Consider the following 22,021-nt stretch of genomic DNA (forward strand, 5'->3'; position numbering starts at 1 on the left):
TGGACCTTTGTTGGCAAAGTAATGTCTCTGCTTTTTAATATGCTATCTAGGTTGGTCATAACTTTCCTTCCAAGGAGTAAGCGTCTTTTAATTTCATGGCTGCAGTCACCATCTGCAGTGTTTTTGGAGCCCAGAAAAATAAAGTCTGTTATCTTTATTACAAGGAGTTAAATAATTTACTGATGAATGTGAAAGTGTTAGTTGTTCAGTCATGCTCTACTCTTTGCAACCCCATGGACTGTAGCCCTCCAGGCTCCTCTGTCCATGGAATTCTCCAGGCAAGAATACTGGAGTGGATAGCCAATCCCTGCTCTAGGGGATCTTCCTGACCCAGGGACTGAACCTGGGTCTCCAGCATTGCAGGCAGATTCTTTACCATCTGAGCCACCAGAGATGCTGCTGCTGGTGAGCCTTGTTATAATATTTAAAAGAAAAATCTCAAGTCCTGTTGAGAGCAAACCAGCCTGGAGAAACAGTATGGTCTAGACTGCTGCATTGTCAAGTAGACTTTCTGAGGTGATGAAAATATTCTCTATCTGCACCATCCAGAATTATAGCTACTAAAAACACATGGCTATTGAGACTTGGCATGTGGCTAGTGAACCTCAGGAGCTAAACTTCTTCCTTCATTTAATTCAAACTGATTTAAACTTGGGTGGCTCAGTGGTAAAGAATCCATCAGCCAATGCAGGAAATATAGGAGACACAGGTTCAAACCCTGGGTCAGAAAGATCCACTGGTGGAGGAAATGGCAACCCACTCTAGCATTATTGCCTGGACAGGGGAGCCTGGCAGACTAAGGTCCATGAAGTTGCAGAGTCAGACACAATGAAGCCCGCAAATGAACAGAAACATATTTAAATAGCCACATGTAACCAATACTGTCTGAAACAGGATACAAACAGAATAAAGGACATGGAGCTTAAAAAAAAAAAAAAGCCACAGCTCAGCAAAGGTTCTGAAATAATGCTTCAGACTTATGCATCCCCAGAAGAGGGTCCTTCCTTTCTTCAGTTTTGAAATCACTCCTCTGCTTGGCATAGATGTCTCAGCCTCTCCTGAGATAGTCAAGAGTCACAAAGGTCATAAGGAAGGTTTTTTCCTGTCCTGAGCCATCTCCACTTTGTACCCAGTAGAGGAGGAGTCAAACCCTGATCTGGAAGGCAGAAGGGGTCAGAGAACTGAACTGGAGGGTGGGTTTGGATGGACAGGTTATATAGAAGTCCTGTCCCAGGTCACATGGGTGACAGTCTCCCAGATTCCAATAGCGAGGTGAACCACCCATCTGGAAATGTACATCCTGGTGGTTGCTAATGTCACCTAGAGATGAAACTAGTATTTTCATAAAATGACAGAATATTCTGGAGGAACTCTGCTGGGCCATCTGGTACTCCTATTAAAAATGCAAATATAATTACATTCTTTGTTTTTTTTTTTAATCATCCCAGAGAAAGGGAAAGATGAGATTTTTTTTTAAGATTTTGAAAAGAAGCCTTCACAGTTAATTTTTTAGGGTTGCCGAGCGTGTGATATTCATTTAATAACCATTTCAAGTCTCATAAAATTTTCCATTCTAAGCTACCAAAAGTGACACTTTTCATAAGTTCTTTTCTTTGCAATACAGAGAGAGTGTCCAATTCCTCAAGTCATCTTGGGTTTGACACAAGGCATGTGAGTGCAGAGGTCACAACATGTTCAAAGTCTGAGTGGAGAACTGGGAGGGCTTACAGTAAGGGCTTCCTAGATGGCACTAGTGTTGAAGAATCCAAGAATTGTGGGTTTGACCCCTGGGTTGGGAAGATCCCCTGGAGAAGGGAACAGCAATCCACTCCAGATTCTTGCCTGGAGAATCCCATGGACAGAGGAGCCTCGTGGGCTACAGTCCAGGGTCGTAAAGAGATGGACACAACTGAAATGATTAAACAGCATGCATACTGTAGTTCCCCACCTGCTTTCTCAGGAGACTCTGCCTTCCAGTGCTATTTATTCTACAATTAATTCCATGGGGAAACATCCTTTGCACTGATTCTCTAATCAAAGAATACTCTGAACATCTGCATACATCTTGAGTCATTATGCAAAGAAAACGATTTTCAATAAATCCTTGTCAGAGCTTTTGGAAGAGACGAACTTCATCAGGGTGAATTTGAGATTCCTCTGTCAAATTATTTTTCACGTGATGCTCGTCAAACATTAATAACTCCCAGTTCTTAATGGCATGTTGCGAATGCAGGAGTAATGGAGAATGTGCCAGGCACGCATGAACTCTACACCGTGTTTGAGAGAAAGGCCCTGGGTTCAGTGCCTGCCATGGGGGCGACAGAATAAAACAAAAAGACTGTGCTGCTTCTTGTGGGTGTGAGTGTGTTAGTTACTCAGTTGTCTGACTCTGTGACTCCAGGTTTCTCTGTCCATTGGATTCTCCAGGTAGAATACTGGGGTGGGTAGCCTATCCCCTTTTCCAGGGAATTTTCCTGACTCAGGGATCAAACCTGGGTGTTCTGCATTGCAGGCAGATTCTTCACTGTCTGAGCCACCAGGGAAGCCCCTGCTTCTTGTGAATCTGAGCCAAAATGCTAAGTAGAACATGCAGCTTTTCTAGAAAATGCAAGATTTTTAAGGCGCTGCCTACGGAGAAGACTTCCAATAGCACAGCAGGGGTGATGCTGGATCGCAAAACTCATCCCCTGCTGGTTCTCAAGCTCAACCTCAAAAAGGGAACAATTTCCCAAGTCAGATAAAAACCAAAGTTCCCACGGCTGACCTCCTGCCTGTTCAGTTAGAGCGGACGCCCCAGGGCAGGACACTTGCCTGTACTTGCAGCTGTAGACGTCCACCCGGCCTACCAGGTCAGCCCCGGGGCTCTGCACGTGCACTGTGGCCTCAGACAGCTGCTCTGCTTCCGAGGCATACTCGACCATGATGACGTATCGGCCGACCCGTGGGACCCGCAGCCGCAGGTGCAGCTCCACCTGTCAAAGAGCCCGAGATGTTGGAGACGTGAGATGCACTGGATGCGTCTCCACAGGCAACAGCGAAACTGGGGCTGAGCGGACCCCTGGGAGGAGTTTTATATGTCATCACAGTAAGAAACATGATGCTTCCTGGGTGGTGCTAGTGGTAAAGAATCCGCCTGCCAATGCAGAAGACGCCAGAAACACAGGATCTTTTCGATCCCTGGGTCGGGAAGATCCCCGGAGTAGGAAATGGCAACCTACTCCAGTATTCTTGCCTGGAAAATCCCATGGACAGAACAGCCTGGTGGGCTACAGTCCACGGGGCAGCCGAGAGCTGGACACGACTGAGTGATGGAGCACTCAGTAAGAAATGTGGTCCTGCAGGCAGAGATCCCCGATAAAATACAGGGTGCTCTGTTAAGTTTGAAATTCAGATAAACAATACATAATTATAGCTCAACTACAATTCAAACTAAATGGGGGCATCCGGTATTTTTATTGTCTAAATCTGATGACCCTACTAATAGGGGTGTCTACTCCTACTACTGAAAAGGAGCAGGACTCTATGATCCTTCCTCCCGACCACGTCCTCTGCTTGTCGTTTATCTGTGGAAAAACTTTAGCCAAAGAATGTTTAATCAGAGAAGTGAGAAAATGCAGAAACAATGGAAAACAGTCAAAGGAGACCAAATAACCATAATGGAGTCACTACAGATAGTCAAGGACTTTTAGTTCCTTCTCAAGGGCTATAGATAATATCCTGAGCCATATCCTGTGAGCTGTCTTATAGATATTGAAATCCTCACCAAGTGGAGAAGTGAAGTACACGATAACCAGACCACAGTCATGACATGAGATGCCACAACTGCAAGAACTGGCCTCCAGAAATTGAAACAAATTGACCCTGGAACTGCATATTAAATCTATTGAAACAATCAAGAAGACACTGGTCAGATCGCCAGTGACCAATTTCAAGCTGACTGTCAGGGCTGAGTGTGTGATTTCTGCATGTAGCCCCCTCCCTCTGTCTATGAAAGCTCTTGACCACTCATGGTCAGTGGAAGGAGCCAGCCTATGGACAGGAGCCTGTCCCCCCTGCCCCTCCTGCTGCTGCCAGCATGCAACATAAAGCACACTTTCTTTTTCCACCATCCTGGCCTCTTTGATGGCTTTTGAGCGGCGAGCAGCTGGACCCAGGTTTGGTATTATTACCCATATATCTGCCTTGTTTCTCAAGGCCAAAGATACTTTAAAACCTGAAGTAAAAAGGAATTTCCAGTGGGAGATAAAAGGAATGGAAGTATGCCTCGATGGGCTACAAAGCTGAAAATATTCACTACCTGGCTCTTTACAGAAGAAGCATGCCCAGCCCTGGCATCACCTAGTGGCTAGGAGCCTGGAGTCTGGAATTACACTGCTTCCAACTGTGTGTCCTGGAGCAAGTCACTTAACATCTGTATGTCTCAGTATCCTCCTGTGTAAAAATAAGGATAACACAGTGCCCACCTCTTAAGATTATCAGGATTAAGTGAATTAATATGGGATGAGCTCTTAGAACTGTATCTGGCCTGTTGTAAGCCCTGTATAAGGGGCTTCCCTGGTGGCTCAGATGGTAAAAAAAAAATCTGTCTGTAATGCAGGAGACCTGGGTTCCATCCCTAGATTGGGAAGATCTCCTGCAGAAGGAAATGGCTACCCGCTTCAGTATTCTTGCCTGGAGAATTCCATGGACAGAAAAACCTAGCGGACTACAGTTCATGGGGTTGCAAAGAGTCAGACACGACTGAGCGACTAACACACACGCACAAACATGCACTGTATAAACAGTGATGATTGTAACTGTGGTTACTACTTTTTGCCATGACTTTTGTTTTTAAATCAGTAGTATGTAGTGCGCCACACAAACATACTTCACTCTTCTAAGATCTGCCCTTCCTCCTATTCCACAGCACAAATGTAAAATCATTTATTTAACTAATCCCCTACTGATAGACATTTAGGTTAGCTCTAATTTTTCCTAAAACATATAAGGCTATATGATCATCTATCTATATCTCTATACATAAGTATATATCCACATTTATATCTATGGAAGAAAGGGAAAGTGTTAGGCGCTCAGTCATGTCTGACACTTTGTGACCCCATGGACTGTAGCCCACCAGGCTCCTCTGTCCATGGGATTCTCCAGGCAAGAATACTGGAGTGGGTAGCCATTCTCTTCTCCAGGGAATCTTCCTGACCTCGGTACCAAACTCAGGTCTCATGCATTGCAGGCGGATTCTTTACCGTCTAAGCTACCAGGGAAGCCTGTTTACATCTATCTCAGGATCTATATCCTTTTGCTAGTATTTCTGTAAGACTCCTAGAAGTGGAATTAGAATCACTAGATCAAAATGTGGTGCACATTTAATTCCCGAGTCAGTATCAGAACTACTTAGGCAGTTTAACCCACTTCAGCCCATAAGCTCAGGGCCTGTCAAGCTTCACCACACTTAATTAAAATCCTCCTGCCTCTGGTCTTCTTCAGGAAATTCACATCTGCTGTTCCTTCCACACAGCTCTGAACCTCACACCTGCTTCTTTTTCACAGTGATTTTTCTATCACTTAAATAATAGAAAGACTTCCCTCCAGGAGAAAACGTAGATTACCTACACCACTTTCCCACTTGTTATACGGTGAAATATGATGCCGCCACTGGTCCACATGGAGAGGTAATTACCAACATCTCTCCCCTGGGATCTCCAAATGAGGGCTTGTCTGTCTTTACCCCACCATGAAACACACAAGGCCAATGATGAGCTTTCTCCCAGGAGTTATTATTGGCTTCCAGGTCTATCATAGCACTCTATTATAAATTTCTATTACTCTTTCTACTCCAAGCCATATGGGTTGGCTTTTGGAAGACTTGGTAGGGTTTTGAATATATCTGATGATAGAAATGGGTTTTGAGGAGTCAGAAAAAAGATGCAAATGATAGAAAACAGAAACCCTACTGTTGCTATTTATCAGTTATTATCTTTGAAGGCTTCCTAGGTGGTGCAGTATAAAGTATCTTCCTGCCAATGCAGGAGATAAGTCTTAAGACTAGGTAAGTCTTAACCACCGGATCTCCAGGGCCTGGGTTTGTGTATTTACATGGATGGTGAAGCCATTTACTTAAGGAACTCTTAAATGGAATTTGAGATCCCTCTGGGATGACAAACCTAAACAGTGTGTTGAAAAGCAGAGACGTTACTCTGCCGACAAAGGTCTCTATAGTCAAGGCTATGGTCTTCCCAGTTGTCACGTATAGTTGTGAGAGCTAGACCATAAAGAAGGCAGAATATCAAAGAATGCCCCTTCAAAATATGGTGCTGGAAAAGACTCCTGAAAGCCCCTTGGACAGCAAGGAGATCATACCAGTCAATCTTAAGGGAGGTCAACCCTGAATATTCACTGGAAGGACTGATGCTGAAGCTAAAGCTCCAGTGTTTTGGTCATGTGATGTGAATAGATGATTCATTGGAGTCCCTGACGCTGGGAAAGATCAAGAGCAGAAGGAGAAGAGGGCATCAGAGGATGAAATGGCTAGATGGCATCACCAATGCAATGAACATAAACTTGGGCAAAATTTGGGAGATGGTGATGGACAGGGAGGCCTGGCGTGCTGCAGTCCATGGGGTCTCAAAGAGTCAAACATGGGTGTTGTTCAGTTGGGTGACTCAACAACAACAACAACTGAGATATCTAAGAGGTAATGTCGTGAAGGAAGTGGGCTGTGCTACTCTGTCTATAAAATGGGAGGTGTGACTGGACATATCAATTTGAGAATCACCTGTGTAGAACTGGTACCTAACACAACAGACACTGCTTAGGGAGGGACTACAGCGTAAAACAAGGGCTAAGACTGAACCTCAATAAATTCTAACATTTAATGCCTAGACACAGGAGGACAAGCCTACAAATGATAGTTTGAGGAAGCAGCCAGAGAGGTACAACGAGACCCAGTCTGCTCTTAAGTTCTGGAATTTAAATTCTGCTTTTAAATTCAAGGCAAAAAGACTGTTTTTAAATGGAAGGCGTATTCAACAAGTATTGAAAGCTGCTGAGAAGTTGAATAGATGAAGACTGGAAAATATCCATTGGACTTAGCAGAGCAACACTAACACAATCACTGGAAATCCTGCCCCCCACCACCAAAAAAAATTAATGGGACTGGGAGGTGAAAGTCAGACTGGTGTGGGTTGAGGAATGAATGGAAAGTAAAGAATTAGAAATTGTGAATCTAGATGATTCTTGGTTTTGAAGGGACAGAGAGTTATGGAGCAGTGGTTGAAGGATTGTGGGAAGGGGAAGTAGGGTTTTCATAAAAACAGGATGAAAGTGAAAGTCACTCAGTTGGGTCTGACTCTTTAGAGTCCATGGAATTCTCCAGGCCAGAATACTGGAGTGGGTAGCTGTTTTCTCTAGGGGATCTTCCCAACTCAGGAATCAAACCAGGGTCTCCTGCATTGCCGGCAGATTCTTTACCAACAGAGCTATCAGGGAAGCAAAAATAGGACAGAACTTAGCATTTTTAAAATGTGGGATGACTTTCAGTTCAGACGGCACAGGAATTCATATTTGCTGTACCCCTTCTCCAAGAGACAGCAACTATGGGTGTGTATTAGTTGTAAAAAAGGATTTTTGTTTGTTTGTTTTGCAACCCTACAGTCATGACTGTAGCCCACCTGGCTCCTCTGTCCATGGAATTCTCCAGGCAAGAACCCCAGAGGGGGTTGCCATGTCCCTTTCCAGGGGATCTTCCCGTCCCAGGGACTGAACCCAGGTCTCCCGCATCACAGGCAGATTCTTTACCACCTGAGCCACCAAATAATGTTTTAATAGTAGAACAACAACAACAACAAAAGAAGTTTGGGATTAAAAGGAGACAGATGATGGAACATAAGTAAAAGAAAAACTTGAAATGGCACCAGGGCTGAAGCCACAGGCTTGTTGTTCTCCAGTCCGGAAGCAGGCTGCGTGGGCCAGCAGTTCAGAATATGCAGAGTAAAGAGAACTAAAAATGCTTCAAATGAGACAGGGGCCAGATCCAGGCTCATTTTTTGAAGCCAAAGGATGAAGGTTCCTTCACATCATGAAAAGCTGAAGAAGAAAAAAAAAATCATTGAAAACCTGCCATCTGGGTTTCAGCTTTATAAAAAATGGTGGGATGTGGAAAACAAAGATCCAAGATGAGGCCCAGGACCAAGAACTGAGTTAAGCACCCACGGGCTCAGTGTCTGAATCTGCACTATTCCCAGGACCACAATAAGAGACATTGGCACATCGTTATGCCTGGCTCTGGGCTAAGGGTACAGAGACCCAGACAGACAGGCCAAACTGAGACGGATGTAGGGAAAGAGGGAGAAGATAGAAACCTCTTATTCAAAGTAAGCTGGTAAGCAAACAAAATAAGCCTTCACAACATAAAGAAATCTAATGTTAACAACAGTCAAGGGGACTTCCCTGGTAGTCCAGTGGCTAAGACCTCATGCTCCCAATGTGGGGGGTTGGGTTTGATCCCTGGTCAGGGAACCCCACATCCCACATGTGGTAGCTAAGACCCAGCACAGCCAATAAATACATAAATATTTAGGAAAAAAAGAATTTTTCTCTTTTTTTTTAAAAAAAAATACAGGCTATAATATATCGTCAAGTGAAGATGAGTTTACCTCAGATGAAATAAACTTTATGAAAGTCTGGAGAAGTTTTAAAATAAGTACACTGGTCCCTAATCTAGAACCCCAAAAGTCTGAAAAGGAAAACTTGTTTTCAAACGTGTTTGGTTGCAAAACCTGACCTAACTCTAACCAGTCATCACTTGGTGGTAAAATCTGACCTGAACTAACTCCATATATATAGTCTTCGTGTACCTCCCATGGTGTGTCTATTCATGCTTTTCACTGGAAAAATTTTAACCTGTCTGACTACAAGGTACTGTTCCAGAACCCACTATAGATGTTATATATGTGTGTACAATCTTTTTAAAATTTTAAATAAAAATTCTAAATTCTAAACTATACCTTGCTCCAAGGATGTTGAGAAACTCAAAAAGATTAATGGAGCAACTCCTCTTTAAAAAGTAAATGAAATTATGAAGTAAAAATTGGCAGAGGAGAAACAAGAAAAAAGTAAATATAAGAAAGAGCTAGTAAGAAATCTTTTGAGATGAAAAGTACATGTTACATGGAATTGGGAAGCTGAATAAAATCTAGACTAGAGATGGTGAACTAGAACATTCATGGATTCTAAGAGAGTCTTGAGGAAGTCACTCAAAAAGCAGTGTAAAGAGCCAAAGAAACATACAAATATGAAAGAGCAGTTTAGATCCAGATTGAGAGGCTCCAACATTCTTCCAGTCTGACTTTAAGAAAAGAAGATGAAAGGATTTGCAGCAAAGTAATATCTGTAGAGATACTATCCAAAAAATTCTCAGTATAAAAGACATGACTCTTCACATGAAATTGTACTTTGAGTACTAAAATAATAAAAATAAATCTGCACCTAAACACATCAAAATGAAACTTCAGAACATCACAAAGTACATCCTGGAACTTCTGGTTAAACATATAGGATATAGCACACCTATTTACTGACCCTCGCTCTCAGAAATCCACAAAAATAAGGGGAAATATTTTTTGAATCATAAACCCACAAAGAAAAGAGAATAGAGAAGAGGAAAATAACAGACCAGAGACATGAAAAATTTGGAAGCTAGAATGTAATTGGATGTTAACTAATTGAACAAACCAAAGAAAGATGAGACGTGTGTGTGTGTGTGTGTGTGTGTGTGTGTATGTGTAGGTTTGGGCTGAGGTTGAGGTTGCTGTTGTGGTTGGAGTTGGAAGAGAAAAATCTAAGAAATCTCTCAAAACATAAAACTAGATAAGGATATTGAAAAGGTGGGCTAAAGATAAAGAAATAACTTATCAAAGGAATAACTCAGCAAAGTTTCCCAGAGAAGTTTCTGGGTTAAAAGGGTACCACAGGTGTTGCATTAGGCTACCTCTAAAAGAAGTGAGTCCCCCATCAATTCAAGTATTCAACAGAGGCTAAATGAATCAATATCTGACAAGGATAATGTAGAAATAATTTTTTCCAGGAAGACAGATCGGATGACTCCTAAGACCTTCGCTAACTCTGTTGGACTTCCCTGGTGACTAAGCGGTAGAGAACTGGACAGCCAATACAGGATCAGTCCCTGGGTTGGGAAGATCCGCTGGAGAAGGAAATGGCAACCCACTCCAGTATTCTTGCCTGGGAAATCCCATGACAGAGGCACCCGGTGGATTACAATCCATGGGGTCACAAAGAGTCCAACTCTAGCTGTTGTTGTTTACAACAACAACAAACTCTGTTAGTCTCTGATTTTTAGCACCGTGATCTTAATGCTTTATTAATGCTGTGTAATGGAGCTTTCTGTGATGGCAAAATATTCTGTAATGTGTGCTGTCCAATACAGTGGGCACTAGACATACACGATTACTGAGAGCTTGAAATGTGGTTAGTGCAACTGAAGAACTGCATTTTTAGCTTTACTTAAGTTTCATTAATTAAAATATATATAGCCACATGGAGCTAGTGGCTACTGAATCAGACAGCATAAGTCTCCAGGCCTTCAGATAAAACAGTAAAAAACGATTTTTAAATAAAACTGGACAGCCCAGGGCTGAGTTGCATACATCATGCAAATAGAACAGCTCAGAGTTATGGCTCCAGGTAAGTCAGGGGCAGGAACAGCTCCTGATGAATCATCAGCATTACTTCCTGGACATCAGCCCTTCCCAACGGTACCTCCCTCCTATGTGGGGTACACACACACACACATATTTGTGGATGTGTATGCATGTATGTGCATCTGTATACACACACACCACAGGGGTAGGGAGAGAGACAGTGGACCGAAGATTAGAATGGAGAGGAAGTAAGATCATTTTGCTTTTCCTTATGCATATTTTTCTTTTACATTAATTTTTATTGAAGTATATTTCCTCTACAATGTTATGATAGTTTCTACTCTACAGCAAAGTAAATCAGCTATCCCTATCATATATCCAATACTTTGGTCACCTGATGTGAAGAGCTGACTCACTAGAAAAGACCCAGATGCTGGGAAAGATCGAAGGCAGGAGGAGAAGGGGACAACAGAGAAAGCGATGGTTGGATGGCATCACCGACTCAATAGATGTGAGCTTGAGCAAGCCCCAGAAGAGGTGAAGGACAGGGAAGCCTGGCGTGCTGCAGTCCATGGGGTTGCAAAAAGTCAGACACGACTAAGTGACTGAGCAACAAATATATATATCTTCTGTTTTTTGGATTTCTCTCCATTTAGGTTACCACAGAGCACTGAGTAGGGTTCCCTGAACTATACAGTAGGCTCTCACTAGTTATCTATTCTATGTTGTTGTTGTTTAGTCACTCAGTCGTGTCCAATGCTTTTATGACCCATGGACTGTAGCCCGCCAGGCTCCTCTATTCATGGGATTGCCCAGGCAAGAATACTGGAGTGGGTTGCCATTTCCTTTTCCAAGCAATCTTCCCACCCAGAGATCAAACCTGAGTCTCCTGAATTGTAGGTGGATTCTTTACAGCTGAGAGATAGGGGAAGTAATTATGTCAATCCTAATCTCCCAATTCATCTCATCCCTAACCCCCTTTCCCCTCTTGGTGTCCATAAGATTGTTCTCCATGTCTGTGTCTCTTTCTGTTTTGCAAATATGATCATCTGTACCATTTTTATAGATTCCATATATATTCATGCATATTGCTTTTCTTATTATAACAAGTAGAAAGGAGAAGAAGGCACAGAGGATGAGATGGTTAGAGAGCATCACCGACTCAATGGAAATGAACTTGAGCAAACTCCAGGAGAGAGTGGGGAGACAGGGAAGCCTGGCATGCTTTAGTCCATGAGGTCACAAAGAGTTGGACACAACTTAGTGACTGAACAACAAAATACTTTTTTGGTAAAACTAATAGTTGTAAAATAAAAACTCAAATTAAAATAAAGACTAAACTTAAGAAATACCATTAAACTCCTACAGCTTTCTACCTTGAAAATGTCAGGAATGTAGTTTGCAAAAAGATACACATCTAAATGGTGAGTGAGAACACCGCATATATTTTCATTTCACGGATTTAATCCCCCAGATGAACGTTTTACTTAAGGGTACAAAACAGAGAACACTGTAAAAAGGAAGGAATGGAAACATTGTAGAGAAAGGTTTTGTTTTTTCGTGTGTGTGTGTGTGTGTGTGTGTGTGTGTGTGTGTTCATTTTGAAGTAATGAGTTCTTATTGTTGATACACAGTACTTCTAACTCAAATCTTAAAAGTGTACAGTCTTAAATTGTTTTGAGGCTCAAAGAACTCCTGGAAGAAAAGCAATGCCAAGACCTGTAGTAACCTGTCCTCTGAGCCAGGAAGGAGGTACCTTTGGGTGTTGCAGTTCCAGAATCTGAGCTCAAGGAATTCAGCTGCTAGGAATTGTCTAGCCGGAGGGGATGAGCAGTCAGTGAGCATTGTATCCTTTTAGGGTGAGCTGTGTGATTTCTGGAGGCTTTGTAGAGAGATCATGCCCTGAATCAGGGCGAACATGATGCCCCCTTGTAAGTCCAAAGAATCAAAAGGAAAGAATTCTGAAGTTGTTTACATTGCCTGCCATGTACAGAAAGTGCTGGAAGACTAGCCCTCCCACGGCTCAGCGTGGTGGACTGCCCAACCCCAGCCTGAACCAGAGGACTCAGCACACCTTTAATTAACACCTCTGGGGAAGTCTTCCAGATTTACCTGAATATGAGATGCAATTGTGGCCAAGGGTTTTCAGCAGAAGGACAGGGAGGTGGTAAAATATCTGATAGAAAAACAAAAAAAGGCTGCCTCACCTCTCTTCCACTGAGGTCCGCCATGACTGGGTGTGCGGGGGTGGGCTGCCTCACTGCCAAGGGTCTCAGCTCCCCATCAAGCAGGAAGTGTCTGGCTTCGCAAGCCAGGGCACAGGGGAATCGGGTTACTGGCAAATGCTGGTAAAGCAAACAACTTCAACAACAACAACAAAATACAACAGTTACAACTGAGAACATAACACAAAGGATCAAAGTTCATTCCCCAGGACTTCTATCCATCCCGAGTATTCATTCATTCACTCATCACTCTTCAACAAACTCTTACTAAGTGCTTACTACAGGAACTGTGTGATAAATTTTTATCTGCATGAGGAATGGGAGAAGCAGTGGTCCACAAACACAGATTCGTTGTAAGCTCTTCCCCTCACTAGATGCATGACCCTGAGCGTACTACTTAGGCATGCATCGCCACTTCCTAATTTAAGACGGTGAGAGTCACTCTGAAGCCCTAGCTACGGGATACAAAGTGGTCTGTGAGTCTTACATGAAACACAGTCACTATCACAGAGAAAAGCCACGATTGAGTCATTAACCAGAGCATCCTGTGCAGTCATGATCCTAAGGGCTATTGAGAATCCTTGAACCCAAGGCTCCTGAGTTAGAGGACCCAGTGATGCACCTGCTGCCCATACTAACTTCTCTTGGGGATGGCCCACATTGGCACATGGCTCCGTGACCGGCAGCTGCAGAGAGGGGGCCTCGTAGTAGTCTCTGGGGAGTAGCACCAGGTAGTCCTAGGAGATAAAGACCAAAACAATGAATACTCATTAGGAGGGCAGCCCTAGGTTAGTGTTAATGATAAAACAGCTGCACATACTAGCTAAGTGAATAATAATGAGCTGAAGCATTCTAGTTAAATTCTCCATATCAACTGCTTTTTCTTTCTGCCCCCTGACTCATCAGAACACACCAAGCAACTTATGGCAGCTCAGATGGTAAAGAATCTGCCTGCAATGTGGGAGATCCAGGTTCAATCCCTGGGTCGAGAAGATCCCCTGGAGAAAGGAATGGCTACCTATTTCAGTATTCATGTTTGGAGAATTCCATGGACAGAGGAGCCTGGCAGGCTATAGTCCATGGAGTCACAAAGAGTCAGACAAAACTGAGTGACTAACATTTTTCACTTCTTAATCATCAGAGATAAGCGTTTCAGGCAGACATTTTTATTTTCAAAGTTCAGGGAAGTTTTACCGGTTCTTCTGGGTTGTTAATAAACTCAGAACTAAAGATAATAATAAACTGTCCATTGAAAAGATGTTCTTTTGACACGCTGGTTGCCTTCATCCCTATAGGATCCAGAGTTGTAGATAATGTATTCTGGCTTTTTATTCCTCCAGCAGGAGCGACGCTCTCCTGGCTTCATGTAAAAAGTGATGCTTTGTGATCCTGGTGAATCATAGCCTGAACCTGGCCCACTGCCTGTCCTGGGACCGGAGAGGAAGAACATGTTCCACTGAGGGTGCCAAGAGGAGCCCACGGCGGGGATTCAGAGAAGCAGTTCTTCAGAAAAGGGCAGAGGCTGGACTTCTGCCATCCTAGCATCTCTGCCTATCTGCCCAGGGAAGGAGGGGGAATGTCTGTCACAACGGTGAGACTCGTATACTGGCCATAAGGCTTTTCTCTCTTCACAACCCTCAATTTGTCTATAACAGAGAAGAAGAAAATGTGTGGGAGAGAAAAAGTAGAAAAAGCAGGGGCTCAGTGGTCTTAATACCTGAGTGGGTTTTAATGAAATTTTTTAAAAGTTTTGACTGAAGTATAGTTAATTTACAATGTTGTGTTAGTTTCTGGTGTATAGCAAAGTGATTCAGTTATATACATGTATTTTCTATTATGATTTATTATAGGATATAGTTCCCTATGCTATACAGTAGGATCTGATTATCTATTTTATACCCTGTAGCTTGTATCTGCTAATCTTAAACTCCTAATTTACCCCCCCACTTTCCTTTTTGGTGACCATAGGTTTGTTTTCAATGTCTATGAGTTTGTTTTTGTTTTGTAAACAAGTTTATATGCATCATATTTTAAATTTCACATATGGGTGATACCATACGGTACTTGTCTTTCTCTTTCTGACTTACTTCACTTAGTATGATAATCTCTAGGTCCATCCACAGAGAAGGCAATGGCACCCCACTCCAGCACTCTTTTGCCTGGAAAATCCCATGGACGGAGGAGCCTGGCAGGTTTCAGTCCACGGGTCGCTAAGAGTCGGACACGACTGAGCGACTTCACTTTCACTTTTCACTTTTCTGCACTGGAGAAGGAAATGGCAACCCACTCCAGTGTTCTTGCCTGGAGAATCCCAGGGAAGGGGGAGCCTGGTGGGCTGCCATCTGTGGGGTCGCACAGAGTCAGACACGACTGAAGCGACTTAGCAGCAGCAGCAGCAGCAGGTTCATCCATGTTGCTGAAAATGGCATTATTTCATTCTTTTCATGGTTAAATAGTATCCCATTGTAGAGAAGGAAATGGCAACCCACTCCAGCATTCTTGCCTAGAGAATCCCCTGGACAGAGAAGCCTGGTGGGCTGCCGTCCACAGGGTCACACAGAGTTGGACATGACTGAAGCGACTTAGCAGCAGCAGCAGCAATATCCCATTGTATATATATACACCACATCTTCCTTATCCATATATCAGTCGATGGACATTTAGGTTCCTTCCATGTGCTGGCTATTGTAAATAATGCTGTTATAAAGATTTGGGTACATGTATCTTTTCAAATTAGTTTTCTCTAGATACATGCCCAGGAATGAAATTGTTGGATCATATGACTTCCCTGATAGCTCAGTTGGTAAAGAATCTGCCTGCAATGCAGGAGACCTGGGTTCAGTCCCTGGGTTGGGAAGATCCCCTGGAGAAGGGAAAGGCTACCCACTCGTTTTCTGGCCTGGAGAATTTCATGGACAATATAGTCCAAGGGGTCTATATGACTGAGAGATTTTCACTTTCACAGCAACTCTATTTTTAGTTTTTTAAGGGCTCTCCATACTGTTTTCCATAGTGGGTGCACCAATTTACATCCCCACCAACAGTGTAGGAGGGTTCCCTTTTCTCCACACTCTCTCCAGCAATTATTATTTGTAAAATTTTTAATGATGGCCATGCTGACCTGTGTGAAGTGATACCTTATTATAGTTTTGATTTGCATTTCTCCAATACCAATTCTTAAATGGTTTTTGCTCTATTAAAAGCTTCCTTTGGTAAGCACTGTATTTCCCCATTACTTTATGGTCCCACAGATTCTAAAACAGTAAAGTTTGATAATGCATGCTCAATAAAATATTTCTAGAGAAAATGAGATCATAATATGGAAGCATACATATGAATTTTCGAGTCAGGCATGACTTAGCAACTGAACAACAATAACATATGAATTATGACACAATTGCAGTGGCTGAACATCATGAAGAATCCTCCATGCCTATGTAGTAAGTTTTATCATTAACTTCTTTCCATTAGTCCAACTTTGTCCCCATTATGGAATTTTCCTCTTCATTTCTACATCTGTGAAACATCCTTAAACTTTACTAAAGCAACAAAGCTTTCTACTAAGAAGCCCAAGAAAGGCAGGGACAGCTTAAACCTTCACATTCTGTTGATAAGATCCTAGACTTGGATCTAGGATCAAGTTCCTAGGGACAAGTTCCTTAACCCCATGCCTGCCCCATACAGCGGGGACCATGCCCGAGATCTGTTCATTTAGCCAATCAAGAGTTGAGCCAGATGGAAAAGCTTTACATTTTCCACTCTGAGCACATGAAACCAAGAACTACCAAAGACTGTTTTGAAAAGACCTTGCTATAAGCAAAAGCAGACATCAAAGCAGAGATCTGAGAAGGCAGGCTTCACCCCTGGCCTCTCTGGCAATTCTATTAAAGTGTAAGGATACGGCCCTTCCCCTGGTAAAGAGTATTTTGTCCAAGGTAATCTGGTGATGCTATCACCACAGTCAAGGCAGAAGGAGGCAGGAAGCCTGTCACAGAGAGGCACTGGCTCTTTGTCTCTCCCTTCTCTTTTCACCACCAAGAACTGCACTGATTTTAGCATCTTCTCTTCCTCTAGCTCCTTCGGATTCATTCTGCATGATTCCCAGAGAGGTTATCTTTTTTATCACCCTTCTGATTCATGATGAAGAATCCCAAAGAAATTTCTGAAAGGCTGGGACATAAGCTCATCAAGGTTTTGTATTTATTTTGATAATGTTAAAAGTTCATGAGTTCAATTTTCTTTTCTTTTTTTTTTTTTTTTGCCTGTAAGAGACTGGCTGAAAGACTATAAAATCTATTTTGTTTCCCATATTATTATGCCGGGCTTCCCTGATGGCTCAGTGGTAAAGAACCGCCTGCCAATGCTAGAGATGCAGGTTCGATCCCTGGGTTGGGAAAATCCCCTGGAGAAGGGACTGGCAATCCACTCCAGTATTCTTGCCTGGGAAATCCCATGGAAAGAGGAGCCTGGCAGGCTACAGTTCATGGAATCGCAAAAGAGCCAGACAGGACTTAGCGACTGAACAACATATGTTGTTACGCCTTGTAAGGACAAATGTCACTACAGGTTCCTATATCTAAAAGGGAATCAGCTACGATTCTTCTGTCTTCAGCTCACTGTGGTCACTATGGATGGACCATCTCTAAGGGGGGGAAGAATCACCACTCAGAACCCCCTCTTACCAGCAGGACTCCCTCCACCTTAATGCAAGCAATCCACATCCCTGGTACAATTGAAAACGGGTCTGCAAAACCATTTCCAGGTACGGTGACAAAGGCTGGCTCCTTACTCGGCTGGAATATGATCTCTTTGCTTTGAGCAGCACCTATCAGAAATGAAAAGAATTGCTTAGGGCATTTTTTGAGCAGTCAGTGTTATGATTTTATATATTCAACTTAAAACATTCAGTTTACACCTGTGAAACTTTCAGATGCTTTACTGATCATATGAACTGATCAGATTTACTGATCTTATCTTCAACAACAGCCATGAATTGCATATGCCTATGTACAAAACAGACTAGCGACATATTGGTAAGATATTAGCAGTGGCTATCTATGCTGCAATTGTGAGTAATTTTAAAATTTATTAAATATACGAAGACATGCAAACTGCTTAGAAAAGTTTGTTGCACATAGTAAGTATTCAATATATTACATAGATATTAAACTACTTTTTCCTTTTCTGTATAGGTAATTGAATTTTCAAAATTTCTATTGATGTGTGCTCAATCGCTCAGTTGTGTCTGACTTTCTGAGATCGCATGAACTGTAGCCCACCAGGCTCCTCTGTCCATGGGATTCTCCAGGCCAGAATAATGGAGTAGGTTGCCATGCCCTCCTCTAGGGGATTTTCCTGACCCAGGGATCAAACCTGTGTCTCTTAAGTCTCCTGCATTGGCAGGCGGGTTCTTTACCACTAGCATCACCTGGGAAGCAGTACAGGTCACTAAAGAACACACAACTGGACTCCTGACTCAGACGTGGGGGCTTAGGAAAGGTGTCCCAAAGCACAAGAAAAAAAGCCACAGCGGATTCTGACTGTTTGAATTAATGAAGAACAAACTGCTGATGACGCTGTCACCGGGAAGGCAGTGGGTCCACAAGAGTTTGGGGTCTGAAGGCTGGGACTTGTCCACAGAAATCAGCTGTGTGCTTAGAAAATTTACTATGTCTCTCAGCTGTTTCCTCCTCAGCCCTCTTCAGCTCTCAAAATTCTCACCATGTGAGGAAATGGATGCTGAAGTATTCTTGAAATAATAAAGCAAGCTTGCCAATTCTTCCTATTAGTTATTCTGAATCAACCTCTGGGCTTCCTGGGTGGCTCAGGGGTAAACAACTGCCTGCCAATGGAGGAAACACTAACCCTAACCCTAACCCTAACCCTAACCCTGGGTTGAGAAGATCCCCTAGAGAAGGAAATGGCAACCCACTCCAGTACTCTTGCCTGGAGAATTTCATGGATAGAAGAGACTGATGAAGTAAGCCAGAAAGATAAAGAACATTACAGCATACTAACACATATATATGGGATTTAGAAAGATGGTAATGATAACCCAATATGCAAAACAGAAAAAGAGACACAGAAGTACAGAACAGACTTTTGAACTCTGTGGGAGAAGGTGAGGGTGGGATGTTTCAAAAGAACAGCATGTATATTATCTATGGTGAAACAGATCACCAGCCCAGGTGGGATGCATGAGTCAAGTGCTCGGGCCTGGTGCACTGGGAGGACCCAGAGGAGTCGGGTGGAGAGGGAGGTGGGAGGGGGGATCGGGATGGGGAATACGTGTAACTCAATGGCTGATTCGTGTTAATGTATGACAAAACCCACTGAAATGTTGTGAAGTAATTGGCCTCCAACTAATAAAATAAAAAAAAAAAAAAAAAAGAGACTGATGGGCTAGAGTCCATGGGGTCGAAAAGAGTCGGACATGACTTAGTGACCAAACAACAACAAGAAATCAACCCCCAGCCTTACAAGCTTGACTGACACAACTTGGGAACACCATTTCTTACCCCAAGTCCCAATCTGTTGTGGATACTCAATGAAGTCGCTTAAATTTCCATCCTAAATTAGATTTCCACTGGTGCCGTTTTGTGTCCCTATGGAATTCATACTGGTATATTCCTGGAATCTGTTTCCAGGACCAAGAGAAGCCCTCACCCCCTGCAGAGCAGATGTTCGGGCCTCATCTCTGACTGTGGTGAGACCTGCCCCCTGACTGGGCCGCTCCTCTCTCCTCAGGAGTCTGTCACCCCTAAATTAGATTGGCATGCTCCTCTCCGCAGCCCTCTTGGCCTTCATGCTTTGCCACATTCATCCTTTTTAAAGCATGTATTTATTTATTTATATTTTGTCCATGCCACACCACATGTGGGATCTTAGTTCCCTGATCAGGGAATGAACCCCTGTCCCCTGCAGTGGAAATGCAGAGTTTTAACCACTGGACCGCCAGGGAAGTCCCTACCACATTCATCTTAAAAATTCCTATCCTCACCCGTTTCTCCTTGAATTACTTGGTTTGCCTGAAACAGTGGGAGAATTTAGGGCAGAAGGCCAAGGTCTCTCAAGTAACTCCACAAAGGTGACACCCAATTTACCTGAACGAGCTATAAATTAGCTGTGGTGATGTGACAGCCCATGGGGTTCAGCCAGCGTACACAGGCTGTTTCACTGGTTTTTTAAATGACAGTTAGTAACAAATTTAACAGCACAACTTAAACATGAAGAACATTCAGAGACAGAAAAGGTACAAAGGACAGAGCATAAGGGTACCAATCAAGACAGTCTTCATGTTTTCTGAAGAGATCAACTCTGTGAAAATTGGAGAAAATGTTTCACTAATAAATCACTTCATCCGAAAGCAGCTTGAAAATTTACTCACCTGCCTTAGCCCAGGATGGATAAATAGTTATACGACCAGATACTGCTTCAGTCCCAGGGTTCATATATCTTAGAACAACATGAAACAAGGAGAGACTTGACTTCCCCACATTTAACATGATTCTTACTTCATTCTGAAAAATACCAAAAACCCATAAAGTATAGAAGAGACAACTGGTTAAAAGAAATGCTAGCCAGACAGCGACTTTATTCAAAAGTTTCACTACTGGGCTTCACTACACCCACCCACCCACCCACACACACACATACATGCACACACTCAAACACATACACACACACTCAACAAGCACCAAGTGACTAACTCTGTGAAAGATGAAAACAGGCAAGTCAGCCAATCAATTAAAATCACTTACAATTAAAGTCACAGTGAAAACACACTCCCCTCAGCAACCAAGCTCCTCTTTTGCCCTTTCAGCAATCAGGCATACAGAGCGGAAGGTTAGATGAACTAGTTTAGGAAAAGCCACAATGACAGGGGCAACCACCACTGGCTGGGAGAAATAAAAAGACAGAAGAGAAGGAAAAGAGAGTGTATTAGACAACACCACCAGCCGCGTCAGGAGAGACAACTCCAGTGTCTACTTCCCATACATAACACTTGAAATAGTCACAGAAAGCAGCGGAGGCTAGGGAGAGTTTGTGAAAAAGTGAGTGTTATCGCTCAGTCGTGTCTGACTGTTTGTGAGCCCATGGAGTGTAGCCCACTAGGCTCTTCTGTCCATGGGATGTTCCAGGCATGAATACTGAACTGGGTAGCCACACCCTTCTCCAGGGTATCTTCCAGACCCAGGGATCAAACCCGGATCCCCTGAATTGCAGACAGATTCTGGACCACCTGAGCCAGCAAGGAAGCCCAAGGAGAGGTTGTAAGACCCCAAATACATCAGTGATAAAATCTGGAGGTAACTAAAATACACCTGCTAAATAACATGGAATTTATCTCAATCCCTATCGGAGAAAAACGTGGGCTCTCTGCTGGGGACAGGGAATTCTGCTGGTCCCCAGGCCCCTGGTCCTCATACAATGCTGTGTAAGTGTTGCTGTGCCCATGACCTTGAAGGAGAGTCTAGACTACTTCAATTCCGAACCACAGATCACATGTCCAGATCTAGCTGCATCCCAGGGAAAGTTCATGAAACATGGAAATTTCTAAATCAGTAGTTCTTTAGGTCTTTCCTCCAGCTCCTTTGGTTGAAATGAAGGGGATTTTTGTTGAATGGGACATCAATGATAGTAAAGACTGGTGCTAAGTAGAATCCCTTGCTCTGGGAGAAGGGGTGGCAGCCAACCCACCCTGAGGATCTCCATGGCCCTCACAGTTTGACAGAATTCATCTTTAAGGGTTGATTCTAGGGCTTCCCTGGTGGCTCAGATGGTAAAGAATCTGCCTGCAATGCAGGAGACCCAGGTTTGGTCCCTGGGTCAGGAAGGTCACCTGGAGAAGGGATGGCAACCCACTCCAGTATTCTTGCCTGGAGAATCCCATGGAAAGAGGAGCCTGGTGAGCTACAGTCTGTGAGGTCCCAAAGAGTTGGACAGGAGTGAGGGATTAACACTTTCATTTTCACATCATTAAGGGTTAAGTCCACACTGGAAAATAATAATGCAAGAATGTATTAAGGGCAGAGTAAAGTAAGTGGTGATTCCAGGCAACACCACCCAAGTTCTCTGACTAAGAATACTAACAGAAAAATCCATCATTAGAAATTCATTCCTCTGTGTTAACCAGCTATT

General features: G+C 43.2%; 1 protein-coding gene across 5 annotated transcripts in view; it reads right to left on the minus strand.

Moving 5' to 3' along the window:
• LAMA3 (laminin subunit alpha 3) overlaps positions 1-22,021 on the minus strand; it is a 247,400-nt gene that overhangs the window by 118,771 nt on the left and 106,608 nt on the right. For all 5 annotated transcript variants that reach the window (XM_065932447.1, XM_065932446.1, XM_065932445.1 and 2 more), the window contains 5 exons: positions 20,268-20,400; positions 17,563-17,705; positions 13,520-13,617; positions 12,863-13,016; positions 2,812-2,972 (listed from right to left, as the gene is read on the minus strand). In XM_065932447.1, the coding sequence (XP_065788519.1) occupies positions 2,812-2,972; positions 12,863-13,016; positions 13,520-13,617; positions 17,563-17,705; positions 20,268-20,400 (689 nt within the window). The remainder of the gene's footprint in view (positions 1-2,811; positions 2,973-12,862; positions 13,017-13,519; positions 13,618-17,562; positions 17,706-20,267; positions 20,401-22,021) is intronic.

This window comes from Muntiacus reevesi, chromosome 4 (assembly GCF_963930625.1).
Source record: "Muntiacus reevesi chromosome 4, mMunRee1.1, whole genome shotgun sequence".
Classification (NCBI taxonomy): domain Eukaryota; kingdom Metazoa; phylum Chordata; class Mammalia; order Artiodactyla; family Cervidae; genus Muntiacus; species Muntiacus reevesi.